Source organism: Bos mutus, chromosome 29 (assembly GCF_027580195.1).
Source record: "Bos mutus isolate GX-2022 chromosome 29, NWIPB_WYAK_1.1, whole genome shotgun sequence".
Classification (NCBI taxonomy): domain Eukaryota; kingdom Metazoa; phylum Chordata; class Mammalia; order Artiodactyla; family Bovidae; genus Bos; species Bos mutus.
In genome coordinates, this window is record NC_091645.1 from 24,117,228 (window position 1) to 24,134,786 (window position 17,559).

The 17,559-nt window shown below is 46.0% G+C and overlaps 1 protein-coding gene across 6 annotated transcripts in view; it reads right to left on the bottom strand.

Annotated features, from left to right (window-relative positions):
* NAV2 (neuron navigator 2) overlaps window positions 1-17,559 on the bottom strand; it is a 423,432-nt gene that overhangs the window by 33,913 nt on the left and 371,960 nt on the right. For all 6 annotated transcript variants that reach the window (XM_070365222.1, XM_070365224.1, XM_070365225.1 and 3 more), the window contains 6 exons: window positions 13,292-13,315; window positions 13,103-13,177; window positions 8,348-8,431; window positions 7,859-7,970; window positions 4,596-4,741; window positions 1,711-1,883 (listed from right to left, as the gene is read on the bottom strand). In XM_070365222.1, coding sequence (XP_070221323.1) covers window positions 1,711-1,883; window positions 4,596-4,741; window positions 7,859-7,970; window positions 8,348-8,431; window positions 13,103-13,177; window positions 13,292-13,315 — 614 coding nt within the window. The remainder of the gene's footprint in view (window positions 1-1,710; window positions 1,884-4,595; window positions 4,742-7,858; window positions 7,971-8,347; window positions 8,432-13,102; window positions 13,178-13,291; window positions 13,316-17,559) is intronic.

Below are 17,559 nucleotides of genomic sequence, written 5' to 3' on the forward strand. Positions count from 1 at the left end.
CCCTTTATGCGCCTCCTGGGCACCCTGCAGGGCAGACGGGACCGTGCTCCAGAGAACTGGTTTAACCCGTATGCTGGCACACAGGGTGCTGGGCAGGAGCCACGGTCCAACCCTCCGTGCTGCCTGGGCTTACACCTTTGCACAGAATGGAAGTGCCCGTCCCCACCTTCTTGCCAGGGCACCCCCCACCAAGAGAAGAGCAGCCGCTGATTTATGTAAAATGGAGACCATTCTTCACTGGAGGGTGGGTTCATAAATAAAGGTCTGGGCCCTAAACTCTGCCTCCTCATTCCCACTGCCTGTCTTCCGTGTGGTCCGAGCAGGCGATGGGCTAGTCCTGGCTCACCCTCTCACCTGCCTTTCCTGTACCCGTCTGGGTGAGCTGGACTTGGGATGCTGGTGCAGGCCTCTGTCTTCTGTGGGCAGGCTGGCTGGCTGAGTGGGCTTGGGGGTGGCCCCACAGCCCTGGCCTCCTGAGACAGGAAGGAGGTGGCCCTGCATGCAAGGGATCTGACTCCCCCGCTCAAGAGAATCCAGTGACGGAGATGGAACTCATCCCTCTTTCACCAGTGAGGAAACTGAGGTGTCCACCACCTCACTCAGGTGTCTACTCCCCACCCACAACCCCTAGCTCACTGGCTGATCTGACCCCAACGGCAGTGGTCCGCTTCTCCCAGGCACTGTCTCGTCTCATGGGCACTGCCCTTGCAGCCCGCTTGAGTGCCAGTTCTTCTTCCATTTCTTGCCTGGTGACACCAAGGGCTCTGAGGGAACTTAGTCCTGTGGGGCAAGGGCAATCTCTCTTGCTGCTGCAGGGAGTCAGCTGAGCCGCCTTCTGAGCAGATACCCGGGTCCCCGCCTGTCTGTCCCAAGCCATTCCTGACCAAGCTTCTTGCCCCCAGAGTCTGGGCCTCATGTTTTGAGATGGGACACAGAAGTGTCTCCCTGCGCACTGATGGAACGATGATGAGTGGGTGCTCAGTAGAAACCATGGGTGCTTGTCTGGGCAAGAGCAGATGATTCTTCCTTTCTATGTAACTCTGTGTCAAGGGGAACGGCACCTAAGCCAAGGCCAAGTGAGCAATCGCCTGTCTCACTCAACCAGCTGTGTTCCCAAAGAGCTCTGTACAAACTGACTCATTTACAATCAACTGGGAGAGCTCAGGGTGTTGAATCATGCTACAACATATTGGTAAAGAGAATGGTCACTGAATCACTCTATTTTTTAAACTTCTAGCTTTTGCTGACCTTAGAGAAAGAATCAACACTAAATTTTGATCCAAGAAGGAAAGTGTAGTCTCTCTCAGCCCTGCCACCCAAATGAACCAGAATTTCAGCCCAAACTGCCAACACTTATACCATCGTCCCCCCAACAGAGCATACCGGCTGCAGCTTTTCACATCTACTTATTTGTTCAATCCTTAGGACAGGATAAGGAGACAACCACTGTCCCAATTTGAGAGAGAAATGGAAACAAAGAGAGTTTAAACCACTTGCCCAAGACCAGCCAGCTAATTATCCACACCAATGCCAGCAGAACGAAAAACTTTCCAGTCCTGAAACATGGAAAGAACATGCAGAGTCCCAGGAATGCAATACACAAAGGACCCCAAAGAGCAGAGAGAGCGTAGCAGGACTCCTAGCCATTGCTGTTGGAGAGAGCTCTCAGGGGCCAAAGATGACCAGAGCGACCCCAGCAGGCAGACTTACAGAGAATTGGAGTGAGAGTTTCGCAGCAGGGGAGTGGAGCCCGTGGATCCATTGTGTGGTAGCTTCGGTGAGGAAGGCAGAGAAGAATCCGTCATCTCCTCAATGTCTGAATGGGAGGACGCTGACTTGGGGGACTTCTTCTTCCCGAAGGCTTGCTTGAAGGAGCTGCGTAACTGAATACACAAGACTATCAGGCTGGCAGATGCCGGGCCCACCCCTCAGGCCTCAGCAAACAGACATGCAGAACAGCAAATTACTTCTCCCGCGCTCTCCTCCCAGCCATGGAAAAGGTTCCCCACAGCTCTCTTGAATCAGTGCATTAAGGGAAGAAGAGTTATCTGGTGTTGACAGCTCAGGGGACTGGTCCTGCGGGTGACATTCCATGCCTACTCTTGGGTCAAGACTAGATGCCAACAGCAAGACAGAGCCTGGCTCAGCAGACGATGTGGGGAGGAGGGGGTGACACGGCAACAAAGCGGGGTGCTCAGACACGGTGACGGATGCGGGTGAGGTTAGTCATATCAATGGATGGGTTAGCTTGGTATCTGATATTCACGTGGGTCTTGCTTACCTCATTGACCTGCCAGAGAAAACGCAAGCAAAAATGGGGAAGGGGGAGGAAAAAAGACACATTTTTAACAGAGAAAGCCAGAGACAGGGAAAGCTTCGGACTTTTCAGACATGGCATGGCTCATAATAAACACCATACAGAGAGGAGGTGTCTGGTAGGACCAGGGATCTTTCAAAGCTTAAGAGTTATCTTCTCCAATTATGGAAGGAGAGAAAGAGCGTGTCTGGAGGTGCCTACAATCTAAGCTCTACAAACTTCTTTGGCTGGCTGAAATGACGGCCCCATCTTCCTACACTCCTCATTCTTTCCCACCTCTAATCAGTCATCTCTAAGTCTTTTTTTTCTTTTTTAAGCATGTCTTGTTTTCTCAGCAAGGGTAGCTTTATTGCTGCACCAGTCCTAACATGGCCGCATAGCTCTCTATGTACTCAGTAGCTCCTACTGTCCTTCTATACACATAGTAAAAGCAGAAAATTAGCCATGTCGATCCTTGCTCCAAAAAAAAAAAAGATATTTTAAAGAAATGTATTAACCATATTGGGAAAAAGGAACTGGTATATCACAAATTCCCTAAACCATGAAATGGATCTGAAAATTCTGAGAACATAAAAAAATTACAAGTATGATGCTTTCTCTGAAAGCCATGATAAGCACATACTTTCCTAGGACCAAAAAATACAGCTTCATCTTGAAAACGTTCTTTTAGAAAGTAAATTTCTTCTTCTAAAGTTTTTTTTTTCCCTTCCGAAAACACATTCTGGGAGTTTCCTTAACCACTGTGAAATTCAGAAAACGGGCCGTTCAGAAATAATGAGAATTTTCTCCCATCAAAGTTTCACCCATAACAAACTGCACATCCAGCTTGCGGTCAAGTCTGGATCCCATTTCTCTCCCATTTCCTACTTCCAGTCTTATTTCCAGAGAGTAGTCAGAGAAACGGAAGGATCTGCGCACATCCACCTAAATCCTTGCTCAACCTCTGGTAAGATGCCAGGTAAAGGAGGAGCTTACAAAGATCAGACAACATTGACCTTTGGGATTAATGAGGACGCCAACTGCCCATCCTCCCCAATAGCACTGATAATCAAAAGCTGTCTTAAAAACTTTAAGTTTTATTTCCTTAATTAAGGAAAAAGGACAGTCACATTTTTTCATAGAAAATAATTCTCTCATCACTTTGATAATCAGACCATATTTAGCAACAGTGTATTAGAAACAAAGCATGAGTTAATTTTATTTAAGTCACAGCAAATGAGTTGACAAAAAGCCATCAGTAATGTAAGGAAAGATTTAATCAGAAAGATGAGAGAATCACCCGGAACTGGCCTTTCCGCTTGCCTCCAATGCAAGTCATTAATAATCAAAATGACTGAATCCTCAACTCCTCCATCACCGGACCTCGCCACCCATCCAAGATAACACAGAATGAATGAGAAGTGTATGGAATGGATGCGGACACTGAAGCTACTATGAACACACGATGCTGTGAGCATTGACAAACGGGGCTCTGTGAGTCCTGGCCAAGTTCAGATCAACCTGGGGTGTCCCTGCACTGAAGTCGGGGAGCAGTGAATGTCAATCGGAACTCCATAGCCGGTCAGCAGAACTGAAAATTGAGTGGGGAGAGGACAGTGGCATTTTCCATGAAGAATGGGAAAAATTGTTCAAGAGGCCATTGTACAGAAAGTCAAGTAGCTGGAGGGAGTTATGGAAACATGGAGAAACACTGCATGGGAGACTGCTTCTATTAAATTTGCTGTTTTGAGTTATGACCTCCGCCCCCCCTCCCAATTCAACCGCTCACTAACTGCTAACAACCACTTCATGAAACTTTTACTTTCAGCAAAGGGTCAAAAACATTTTAAACAGAAGGGTGGGTGATTTAATGCTCTCATAGGCAATCATGTAAATAAGTAGATAAGGACTACGGTTAATGATGGGATGGCCAGTGATACACACTCCAAAAAACACTTTGGAACTAAGGGGAAAAAACCACGTAATAGTAGCCCTGCTCTAGTATCTGGAACTTTGTGGCCAGCCTATGATGAGGAAGAAATGACACATATGAAATAAAAGACGAGCGCTTCACATAAAGTCTTGTGAGACAGTAAAACTACAAGGAGGCAGTTATTTCATGAATCCTAGTGCTTGGCTGAGCACGACACTGACTTTAGTAGAAACCTGTCCACAAGCCACTTCACTGGATCGACTCCCAAGGGTCTATGCTGTGAAGTTAAGAGCTTTATATCCGGGGCACACTGTTCCCGAGACCAACTCTGTTAGTCGGCATGACAGTCTTTGGAGGCACACTCACCCAGTTCTTTCTCTTCTTCTTCTTTGAATCGGTCTCTATGTTGCTGCCCACGCTGGAGTGGCTAGTGGCGCTGTTGATGCTGGAGACGCTGTCGGAGGAGTGCTGCCTGCGGATGCGGAGGTCTGTGGCCTGGGAGCTTCCATTCCCTGGAGACCCAAGATCCAAGACGTCAGGAGCTGCTGACTTTGCCCCTTCCTTTGCCCCAGGATTTACACCCAAATTCACACACCCAGGGACTACTAGCTGTTTCCCATTAGACCTCACCTGCTGTTCCCAGACGCTGAGTTTAAGGTCCTTGAGTAGGTGGGGGCCATGCCCTCTTTGATCAGTTAAAGAACTCTTCTCATTTTGCCCAACAGAAGTCAGGGGAGGCTCAGTGAGAATTCCCCCACACCTGCTCTCTTGAGCTTTAGACACGACAATGTGCCCCCAATTTGCAGCAACAGTCACTTGTGTTGTGAGCGCCCCCTCCTTTGCTCTCTCTGCTCCTGCTGCACCAGCTTTTTCATGCCCTTGGACATGCCATGCCCATGTCCTCTCACCACCTAACAGCTACTATTCTCTCTTCCTGGGATGCTCTTCTCCATCTGTTCTGCCTGGTCAGCTCTTATCAATCCTTCTCACGTCACCCCTAGCCTCACTTTTCCAGGAGGCCTGCCATCTGAGCTGACACTGGTACCAGAAATAACACTGCCCCAAAAGCAGTGAGACCAAAATAAACCCTGCAGACAGTGTTCCCCACAAGCACAAGACGACACCAACAGCTCTGTCTTTAGAGCTGGTTTCAGGGCAGACGTGGGTTCTCGCCCCATTTCTGTTTCTTACGCTCAGTGGCCTCAGGATGGGATCATCGGCTCTAAAACTCATTATTCCCCTCAGTACAATGTGGAGGGAGGACCAGCATCACCCTCATAAGCATGTTGTGGACAGAAAATGGGTTAACAAAATCATTAAAACACCGAGCGTAGTGCTCAGAACACAGTGAATGTTCCCTAAGTGTCAGCTCTATCACCTATCAGTACTCTCCATTTCATTTTTGATGTAACTCCTCATGCCTACCTTTTCCCCCACCACCCCAAGTAACATACATAAGGACAAAGCAATTCCTTCCAAAATGTTTCCCGGGACAAATGAGGGATGAACCCATTTCAGGCAGCCCCACGTCAGTAGGCAGAGTACCAAAGAACAGCAAAGAGAAATAAGAACGCCTTCTTAAGTGAACAACGCAAAGAAATAGAGGAAAACAGTAGAATGGGAAAGACTAGAGATCTCTTTAAGAAAATGAGAGATAACAAGGGAATATTTCATGCAAAGATGGGCGCAATAAAGGACAGAAATGGTATGACCTGACAGAAGCAGGAGATATTAAGAAGAGGTAGCAAGAATACACAGAAGAACTATACAAAAAAGATCTTCATGACCCAGATAACCATGATGGTGTGATTACTCACATAGAGCCAGATATCCTGGAATGCGAAGTCAAACAGGCCTTAGGAAGCATCGCTATGAACAAAGCTAGTGGAGGTAATGGAATTCCAGCTGAGCTATTGCAAATCCTAAAAGATGATAATGTGAAAGTGTGGCACTCGATACGCCAGCAAATTTGGAAAACTCAGCAGTGGCCATAGGACTGGAAAAGGTCAGTTTTCATACCAATCCCAAAGAAAGGCAATGCCAAAGAATGTTTAAACTACCTCACAATTGAGTTCATTTCACATGCTAGCAAAGTAATGCTCAAAATCCTTCAAGCGAGGCTTCAACAGTATGTGAACCAAGAACTTCCAGATGTACAAGTTGGATTTAGGAAAGGCAGAGAAATTAGAGATCAAATTGCCAACATCCGCTGGATCATAGAAAAAGCAAGAAAATTCCAGAAAGACATCTACTTCTGCTTCATTGACAATGCTAAAGTCTTTGTGTAGATCACAACAAACTGTAGAAAATTCTTAAAGAAATGAGAATACCAGACCACCTGACCTGCCTCCTGAGAAACCTGTATGCAGATCAAGAAGCAACAATTAGAATAGGACATGGAACAACGGACTGGTTCAAAATTGGGAAAGCAGTATGTCAAGGCTGTATATTGTCATCCTGCTTATTTAATTTATATGCAGAATACATCATGCAAAATGCCAGGCTGGATGAAGCACAAACTGGAATTAAGATTGCCAGGAGAAATATCAATAATCTCAGATATGCAGATGATACCACCCTTATGGCAGAAAGTGAAGAGGAACTGAAGAGCCTGTAGATGAAAGTGAAAGAAGAGAGTGAAAAAGCTGACTTAAAACTCAACATTCAAAAAACAAAGATCATGGCATCTGGTCCTATCATGTCATGGCGAATAGATGGGGAAACAATGTAAACAGTGACAGACTTTATTTTCCTGGGCTCCAAAATCACTGCAGACGGTGACTGCAATCATGAAATTAAAAGACACTTGCTCCTCGGAAGAAAAGCAATGACAAACCTAGACAGTGTATTAAAAAGCAGAGCCATTACTTTGCCGACAAAGGTCCATATAATCAAAGCTATAGTTTTTCTAGTAGTCATGTACAGATGTGAGAGCTGGACAATAAAAAAGGCTGAGTGCCAAAGAATTAATGCCTTTCAAACTGTGGTGCTAGGGAAGGCTCTTGAGATTCCCTTGGACTGCAAGGAGATCAAACCGGTCAATCCTAAAGAGAATTAGTCCTGAATATTCATTGGAAGGACTGATGCTGAAGCTCTAATCCTTTGGCCACCTGATGCGAAGAGCCAACTCATTGGAAAAGACCCTGATGTTGGGGAAGATTGAAGGCAGGAGGAGAAGGGGACAAAAGAGGATGAGATGGTTGGATGGCATCACTGACTCAGTTGACAGGAGTTTGAGCAAACTCTGGGAGATGGTACAGGACAGGGAAGCCTGGCGTGCTGCAGTCCATGGGGTTGCAAAGAGTCCGACACGACTGACCAAGTTAACAACAACAACACGTCAGTCTGTAAATATCAAAGCATTAGTGAAACTAAGGCTGTGGAATACTCTGATACTTGGTCAATAGAGATACATCTTCTTCCATTTTGAGATATATCAGAGAAGAGGACAAGCCAGAACAGCTCTCTTCCTAGAAGCTGTAATTAACTGGATGCACCGTGTCTTCTAAGACCTGTCCAACTGACACAGACTCCCACCCTCTGGAAGGGTGGTTGCATCATATGTTGTCAGGGGAGGGTTCCTAAGGGCAGGCAGGTCTCCAGACTGAAAGCTGTTTTTCTTCCTTTACCTTTGCAATTGAGCTCCGGGGTGTTAATTACTCCATTAATGGCAGCCTGGGCAGCTGCGTTCTGTTTCTTCAGCAACTCAATGGTTTTTCTTAACTCATTCAGTTCTGAATCCTGAGGAACAGAAAAATAGACTGGTCATCCCCAAATCATTCTGTACTGAGTTCAACTGAAGTCAGCTTAGCATCAGCTTAGAGGAGAGGAGAGAATGAAGGAGCTGCAGGAAAGCTTTGTCACAAACATTAGCCTGGATCAGTTTTCAACAGGCGTTTGTGAGCACAGGAAAGCAAATAGGACTAAGATCTGTTGCCAGTGCAGTTACCACCACTCCGTCCAAGTCATATTTTCACTCAATAAATCCTGTTCTTTCAGATTCAATTCCAATAGTCCAACAAGCACACTACAATCTATACAGTTTCCTGGAATAAAACAGGATCATGTTTTTAGGTCTGTTAATTCTAAGCAGGGAGGGAAGAAGCACCCTGTTTTACCTTCTGCTCAGCCGTCATGGTTAAGCTCTGGAGCCTGATGGTCATGTTTCCAAGACTCTGCTCAAAGGCTGCCACGAGGTGAGCCTAGAGGGGAAAGACACATTTCCCTGCGGTTACATTATCTTGCAAGGTTTGCTGTTGCTGTTTAGTCGCTAGGTGGTGTCCAACTCTTTGCGACCCCACGGACTATAGCCTGCCAGGCTCCTCTGTCTGTGGGCTTTTCCAGGCAGGAATACTGGAGCAAGTTGCCATTTCCTCCTTCAAGAGGTCTTCCTGAAACAGGGATCAAACCCATGTCTCCTGTTTGGCAGGCTGATTCTTTACCACTGAGCCAGCTGGGAAATCCACCTTGCAAGGCAGGCGTGCCTAAACGGTGCCAGCTCTTAAAGAAGGAAATCTTACCGGGGCCACGTGGGTGAGCCCCTGTCGACTTCTTCAGCCTCTTAAGCCCCCACTCCCCACCACTCTCTGCGATCTGGTTACTCTAGCCTTTCACGTTCTCCAACATCCCGTGCCTCTTCCCACCTCAGGGCCTTTCTGCGTTCTTTCCCCTCTGCCCGGAATGCCCTTCCCCTAGCTGCCTCCCCAGCTGATTTTTACACACACATCTCGAGAGAGCTCAGCACATGTCTTCATGAGACTCCCAGACTGGGCTGCTTCCCTCCTGTTCACTCACACAAGCACACTGGTCTACTGTGTACTTTGTGGGATCACAGTCACACACACACACACACACACTTGGGATCACTAATTTACGCCGGTCTCTACTACACTGCAGGATACCTTTCGTTCCCCAGGCACCGAGCTCACAGTAGAGGCTCACGTTAAGCATGTTTACAGAATGGACGAACAAAGTGGTTGGCAGATGTTGCCTGTTATAATCCTGGTTAATAAAAAGCCACCAAAAGGCCCATCTGCTACCACCTCAGAGAACCTGCCCCCTGTCCCCCTGGAGTGAGGACTTTCCCTGGGGCTCCCCTGCACTTTTATATATCTCTGTAGAAGACAGCATCAGACATGCCATTATCCTATATATTACAAAGACAGCTTTAAAAATGCTGCCAATTATAGTTGAAATATGCATCCAATTTTAAGAGATGTTAGAAACATGAAAAAAAAAATGTGTATCTTAGAATTGAGAGATGTGATGCTCTTTTGTCTGCCCCTTTCTCTGAGGCAGACAACCCTCTTCAAGGGCAAGATGCAACTCTGTGTTCCAACACTAAACCTTCTTCCATAGAGCAGTAGGTGAGAGAGCAGTGAGTTGACTGAGGATCCTGATAATATTGTTAAAACCAAGGATAAAGAATGGATAAGTCATCTAACCCTGCAGGCCTCAGTTGTTTCATCTGTAAAATGGGAGCCGCATCTCTGTTCCTCCCAGGGTGATTCTGAGCATTGAGTGACACAATGTGGTTGAAAATGATCTATAAGCTGTTAGGGAATTGCAAAACACAGGCATGACTAGAGACTGCGGGGAACAGATGGGGTTTGGGAACAGATATTCTGAGAACACAGGTGTAGAGAGATGAAGAAAAGGTCCTTGGAGTGGGGTGGGTAGATACACAGAAGGTCACAGGAGGAACCAGAAGGACCAGCAAGGTACCTGAGTCTTGGGAGAAGTGAGACCTTATGGTTGTGGAAAATTCTCGAGACAAAAACGATAGATGCACAGAGTGAGGAAGACACGGGTGGGAGAGGAGCCATCACCCTAGACTGTAAGGGGATCAGGGTCAGCACACATTTCAGATTAGGGAGGAGAGACTTGAGGGGTGAGTGGGAGGCCTCTGTTACTAGACTTCATGAAACAGGGAGATTGAGGATAAGACACCTCTAGGATCAACTGTTGAGCCTCTTTTCCACTGGCAGTAGGAGCTGGCAGGGGACAGGAGCACTTGTGATACAAATGTTAAATGGATTGGCCAGCTTCTTTCTGATTGCATGCCCTCTCTCATGAAAAACTGAGAAAATGCCTTTGCATTTTAAAATAAAGTGATACACTTTAGTCTGCTCTGGAGAATGTGGCAGGACAAAAGCCAACCAGATTGGAGACAGTCACATAGTGAATGAAGACAGGGCATGGAGGTGAACAAGTTGACTGCTACCCTGGCACTTCAAAGGAATGACAAGGTCAAATGTAAATGACTGAATTTCCATTTATTTCACTTCCTCATTTGACTGCCACCCAAGATTCTATTTGTGGGCATGAAAACTTTTTCGTTTAAAACAAAAGCAAAAACCTGACCCCACGAAGACTGCTTATCGAGAGAGTGTTTTTGCAAACTCAAGAAGAAACCACATGTGCTCCAAAGAACCAGAGGATCGCATTTTGCTGGTGAGCAAAAGGACTGAGTCATGATCTCAGTTATGAAAATACGGGCCAGGAGGCTGGTCCAGAGCTGCACAACAGCCTTCTCAGCAAGCAGCATTCTCACATTCCCAGGGAGAACAAACACAAGTGGGATGAAAACACCCAGAGAAGGTGGCTTTGAGGAGTGTGTCCCAGAAAAAACAAACACGGCTTGGCCTGCGAGAAAGATGGCAGACAGTGAAACACGTTAGCACTGCCTGTGGTGTGTGGCAAGACTAAATATTTACTTTAAAACAATATGGGATTCAGTGGCTTTTATGAGGAGCAAACCGGATTAGTGAAATAATAGTAATGTGAGGGATCTCACTCTTACTCTTCTGGATCACAGAGGAGAGTTCCAAATGGCCCAATGAAAGGTCCCTTGGGGGCAGCATGAGGTCACTGGAGGAATTAATCAAGTTCATTGATAAATAAATTACTATTTTTCAATTAGTAAGGGGCAGTCATTGACAGCTGTAGTTCTTAATAAGGGCAGTATTTCCAAATCACCTGCTGTCAAACCTCATGTGTTTCAAGGAGACCCCTGGCTCACTGGTTCTGATTTGTAGACATGCATCTGATTCCTGACATAATGTCTCAGTCTTTGAAAAAGACTCTAAAACTCAAGTTCTAGATCTAATATCAATTTCGGATCTTCTTTTTTGTGTGTATTTATTTATTTATTTGGCTTCACCAGGTCTTAGTTGCAGCAAGCAGGATCTAGTTTGGTTCCCTGACTGGGGATTGAACCCCAGGCCACCTGCATTGGGAGCATGGAGGCTTAGCCACTGGACCGCCAGGGAAGTTCCAAATTTCTGATCTTTTAGGATACAGTAATAGAGAAAAAAGTTAAGAAAATAAAGAAGGATTAGAAAAAACACACAATAGCCTAGTATACTAGGGTTTAGGGGAAAAAAAGCAAAAAAAAAAAAAAAAAGGAAGGGGGAGAAAAAGAAAAAAAAAAAGCACACACACAAAAAAAGCACAGATTTCCAGAATGTAAGAAAGCACAGGAGAATGACTAGTTCAGAGTAGTTAGCAATTACTGAGCCTATAATTAAGGTCTAGCACTCTGCTAGGTACTTCATGTGCAGACTTTAAAATGAAATGGAAAGTTTCCTCGAGTAGACTCAGGCTCAAACCAGGAATTACATGGGCAAAAGCTCCAGATATTTACTAATTACAGTCCTGGTCCAAGGAAGACAGCTTTTTGCTTTTCATTTTAACAGCGTGCTGGGATCACGCAGGTGGCTTTCTGACGGGCTCACACTCACAATCTATGGTCCTAGACTGGTTGTGCGCTCCCAAGCAGGAAGCCCTGCCTCTGAGGCATCTCAGCACCTTCCAAAACCTCAGGCTCTGCCTCTGAGCCGCAGCCCTGATGACTCACAGCCCTCTGGCAGGGCACCTTTACAGACTGGTCTGATGTGGTAGGAGATCTCTGCCTCTACTCTGACCCCGCAAATCCTGTAACCACATCACAGTTAGGAAGCTAACTTAACCACCTAACAGATGAATGTGTTCATGATGTGGCCTGACCTTTGCCCTTCTTCCATGCTACCCTCATTCCCACTTCCTTCTCCCTTCCACCCCAGCCCTCTTCCCCCACATCCACACCATAGATTCTAAGCACACTGAGCTTCTTATAGTTTCCAAATGCAGCAACATCTTCACCTTGGGCTTTTGCACAAATTACTCTCTTTGGTTAGAATGCTGTCCTTCCCATACATCCTCCCCTACCCAGCAATCTTAAGATGTAACCTCCTCCAGGAAGCCTTTCCTGACTTCTCCCAGCCCCATCAAAACTGATCTAGGCATTCCTCTTAGGTATTCCCACAACCATCCCCCTTTATTGCTATCATAACAGCTATCATGTCATAGCAAAACTGTTTTGTCTCTCTGCTGTACCACAGAAAGAACATTAAGATGACAGTGATTATGCTTGTTTTGCTGTTGAACCCACATTGCTCGGGGCATAGTTGGCACTTAAACAGCTGCTGAATTGAATGCTGGTTGGCAGTGCCTCCTGAACACGTAATTGTGTATATTATATAATAATTACAGAGCAGTCAGCCATTTATTGTGGAGTCTTAGATTTTCTTCTTTTTCTCTCTTAAGATGAAAATTTCCAGAAAGAGAAAGGAAAATGAACCATTTTGAGCACCTAATCTATTTCAGGTACTGATCACATTACACCACTGAGAGCTGAGTATTATCATCTCCCAGCGCACTGAAGAGCAAAGGCAGGCTCAGAAGTGAAAGAGTCTGCTCAAAGCACAGAGCCAGTAAGTGTCAGAGCTGACACTCACACCCTCGATACCAGAGCCCGTGTCTCTCTCGTTACACCACTCTGCCTATATAATGCTCAGGGGCGACAACGGCTACCGCTCTGGGTCCACACTCACATTTGCTGTCAGCTGGGTGGTCAAAGCAGAAACTTTTTCTTGGGAGGCATCCAGTTCCCGCCGTAGTTTGCGGATCTAAAGATGACAAGGAACAGAGTTACTTGATTTGGGAGTCCACTTCCAGGATGAGCTGGGAGAAGGAACTGACCATAGTGAAAGACGAAATCCAACTAGCAAAATGTTCCTTACCTCTGACTGGCATTTTTCTTCTGGCTGTAAAGAAAAACAGAAGAAATTAGACCAGTTGAGGAACAACTGGAGGGCCACATTTGGACACTTGCAGCAGTCTTAAAGATGCATTAGTTTCTTTTCCAATGAACGTCTCTAAATAAACCGGTTCAATTCATGTGACCAATCAGAAAGGCCAAATACAAAAAGTGTATTATTTTAAGAAATTAGGAAGAATTAGGAAATACTCTAGCTATGTTGGTTGTGAGGAGCCCCCTGCTTCCACGTGGAGATGACAGGGAGACGGGGTGATGAGAAGGGGATAAGCCAGGGGAAGACTTGCCAGATTTAGCAAATTAAAAAAAAAAAAAAGAAAAAAAAGAACAGGGCACCCAGTTAGATTTTTTTTTCTTTTAGTTTAAATATGTTCCATGCAACAGTGAGAACACACTTATACTAAAAAATTATTTGTTGTTTACCTGAATTTCAAATTTAATTGGGCATTCTATATTTAATCTGGTAATCCTACCTGGGAGACAGGGAGGACAGCTCATAGGTTAATTCTGCCCCATTGTATTCCTCCCTCTCATCTCCCTAGGGCACTGAAGCAGAAACAGCAGCAGGGCAAGAAAGTTCCAGAAGTGAAGGGGACTGGGAGGCCCCATCAGCCAGCCTGAAGACTCCCCAGCTTATAAGAAGGAAGATGGCCGGCATGTTCCTGATGCTCCATCTGGAGCCCCCAGTTACCTGTGACCCTGGGGAGTAAGGACAAAGCCTGTAGACTCTCTTACTGGAAAAACATTCCATCCGGAGCCCTGGGTCTGTGGTGACACAGCAATCAACCAGCCAGAGACTATAAGCTACTTATCTCTTCCCATAGGGGGAGCCCATGTAGGTTGGGGGGAACCTATTGCAGGGGGAACCATTCTTTCTCTCTTCTGGAGTTCCTGTAGGGGCACATATAAGAAGAAACCCACAACCTCCAACACAGGAAACCCACAACCTCCAACACAGGCTTTCTTGGAAATGTTGTAAGTGTCCAATGGCCTTCTCTCCACACGCCACCATCTGTACTTTCTTGGGGTGGAGCAGCCAGGTAGGTGAGTGAAGATCAGTAAAGACTCTATTATGTCCTGAGTCCTCTATGTGTGTCCTAATCCAGTTTCACTAGTGGCAAACCCATTACTTTTAAAGATCAGCATCTGACTCTGGTGTCTCCTCCTGCCGGTTAGAACGCAGAGGGGTACGATTCATCAGGCCCTGCAGTTTCCTATACCCATCAGCTGGGACAAGTGGGTAGCTGGTCTGACCGCCCCTCACACCTTGCTCCCCACCTGTGATCTTGCCCCAGAAGGCCCTCTCTCCAGGCTGATTCCCAACAGCAGAAACTAATTTTTAGGTACACTGTGACCAAGTTGGTTAATCCTTGCAGTGACTCCACAAAGTAGGATGGTATTCCTTTTGAGGTTCAGAGAGGTTAGGTATCTTGCCTAAAGTCACACAGCTGGACAATCTCCTTATCTAAGACATGCTTTCAGACGGTTGGGAGATGTCCTCACTGCTTACTCTTCCCTCTCTGATACTACTCAGCCATCCCTCTTTGTCTGTCTGCCTGCCTGTCCATCAATTCATCCCCACCACCACTACCTATCAAATATTTACTGATTTCCAACTATGTGTCAAGCACCGTTTTAATAATCTGGGATACAGCTATGAACATGACCAAGTCCCTCATGTCTCATGTTGTTTACATTCTGGTAATAATAAGTAGCATTTTATTAAACACTTACTATATGGCAAAGACAGTTCTAAGCACTTGACATTTATTATTCATTGAATGCTCATAACAACCCTTTGAGAAGGTACTAATATAATTTGCCCATGGGTGACAGCTGATAAGTGGTAGAACTGGGATTGGATCCAAGGTAGTCTGGCTCCAGAGCCTATGATCTTAACCAGCACATACTCCTGGCTCTTTGACTATAGTGACATTCTCCTGGAGGCCTTCCAGAAATAAGGCCCTGACTTCTGAGTCTGATCCAAAGGAGAAAAGTGAATAGTGATAACGTCACAGCTGTCTAACATTTGGGAGGCGAGTGGGAGGTCTGTTAGCAGGCTGAACCATCCACAGAGGACCAGCCCTACTTCTAAGCACTTCTATCAGCAGAACTAATGCTCTTTACTCAGGCTGCTACCACTGTCTGTCCCTGTGCCCACCTGTCTCTGGGGTTGGGCCCAGCGTTCTCAACAGCAGCCTGGAGAAATCGTGCGTTTTGTATCTTGCCCCCAGCTGCCACCGCACTTGTGTACATCTGGGAACTCGGAGTGAAGCTCTGGGTCTTGGAGCTTCCACTGAGCAGTTCCCCTGGGAACTCAGCTGCCGCTCCCTACTGACCAAGAAAGCAAGTCTAATGCCAGATGTGCCCTCCGCAATTTTTTTCTATTCTGAGAGCTGGCCATGACCTCCCTGTGGCATTTGTTTAGCATCAGGCTGTCTTTTCTTTCCTTTGTAATTAAAATTACAGGCAAATTTCAGCCAGAATGAACATTCTTGAGCATCTAAGAATTAGAGATTTCAAAGGAGGAGGGGCAGGGGGAAGCATGTTATCATTCAATAAGAGCCTTTAAAACACCAGGGTATTAAACAGACTCTTTGGTCTGAGTTGGTGGCAACATAACAGACTCCAAAGATGTCTTTCTAGACAACAAATACGAACTTGTTTACCTTAACATTTGCAAAGGTGCCTAAGCATCTGTTTCAGCATTTCATCATCATCAAGGAGCTAATAATAGATAAGGGACCACACACCACTGTTTGGTGGTAGCAGTCTGGTCAGACTTGAAGTTTTCCTTGGAATGAGCATCCCACTCCATCAATGAAAACATTCAAAGGTTAGACTATTTTTTTTTAAGTCTGCAAAAGCAACTTATATCCTCAGAGAAGGCTCATGGAAAGGACAGTACATGGGAACCCTTGACTCACTGACCTCAGAGACCACCTGGCCTAGCTCCCTGAGGCCAAGGGTAAAATGGAGAATAAGGAGGTAATTTGTCCAAAGTCAAACAGTAAGAGAAAAAACTAGGGTTAGGCCTCAGGTCTCTTGCTATCCAGATAAACATGGAATTAAAAAGTATTAGTATTATTAGGTCTTTGGTAATTTGTGAATTTATATCAACTCCAAAAGGACAATTTCAAATTTCATGAAAACACCAGCTTCAGGTCCACACACCAGAACAAGAGCTACCGAAAGAGAGCCTGTGGCTGGAAGAACTCCCAGTGGTTGGCATGAACGGCACGGAGGGGCAGCAGCCGGGAACTGCACGTGATAGCTTCCTGCCATCGAATTCTCACAGGTGAAGAGCTCCTGTCCTTTTCGCTCTGAGGCTGGCTGATGCAGGCCAGCCCCTAAGTGTTGCTTTTCTGAGTGAAAAACGTGTGGACAGGAAACCCTGGGAAAACTTGGGGCTTCGGCACCGAAATGTCTGCTGCAGCAACACCGCACCAAGCCTGTGGAACTGGAGTCCCACGTCCCCTGCCCCGTGCCTTCCACGCCTCTGGATTCTGCTTTCCGCAGCAGGCTACTATCCCCACCTCAGAGAGGAGGGGAGAGACCTCAGGGCTCAGCCCAGAGCCCAGCATGTACTTGGGGCCAGTAAACACTGTGCAGGAAGTGACTCCAGGTCTGCAAGTACCCTCTCTGGTACCCACGTCACAGAGCTTCATTCTAGAGGGGAAGACTCAGAGGCCTCAACTGCTGACCGTTAGAAGGCCATCCTTGTGCTTTCCTGGATAATGGCTTGAATGACCCCTTTCCAAAGTTACTATATATAAAGCCTTTAAGATGAAAGCCCAGACTCTGATAACATTTCAGACAAGATGACGTAGCAGAGGAAAGAGGTTATTTTGGAGCTGGAGGAACAAGGTGGTAGGAACAGAAGAGAATGTTTCTAGGTCCTTCAACTCACACCACGTCAAGAACCACTGAAGTCTGTCTGCTCGCTGCATGCCCAAGAAGGAACAGTCAGGCCCTGGGCTCTTTAACTTGATTCTGGGATGGCCTTTAACTTACAAGGGGCTATCTACATTTTGGCCCACAACATAGCCCAGATACCTGGCATTACCGAAATCTGAGTTATTAAAACATCTGTCCTTCATGGAATGAAGGTCTAAAGAACCCCCAATTTCCAATTAATCAAATGTTTTTTTCCTTTATATGAATTCCCGAATGAAAGTTTTTAAGATAAATAGTCACGCACATAGCTACAGAAAGCATCCTGAACAAATCCAG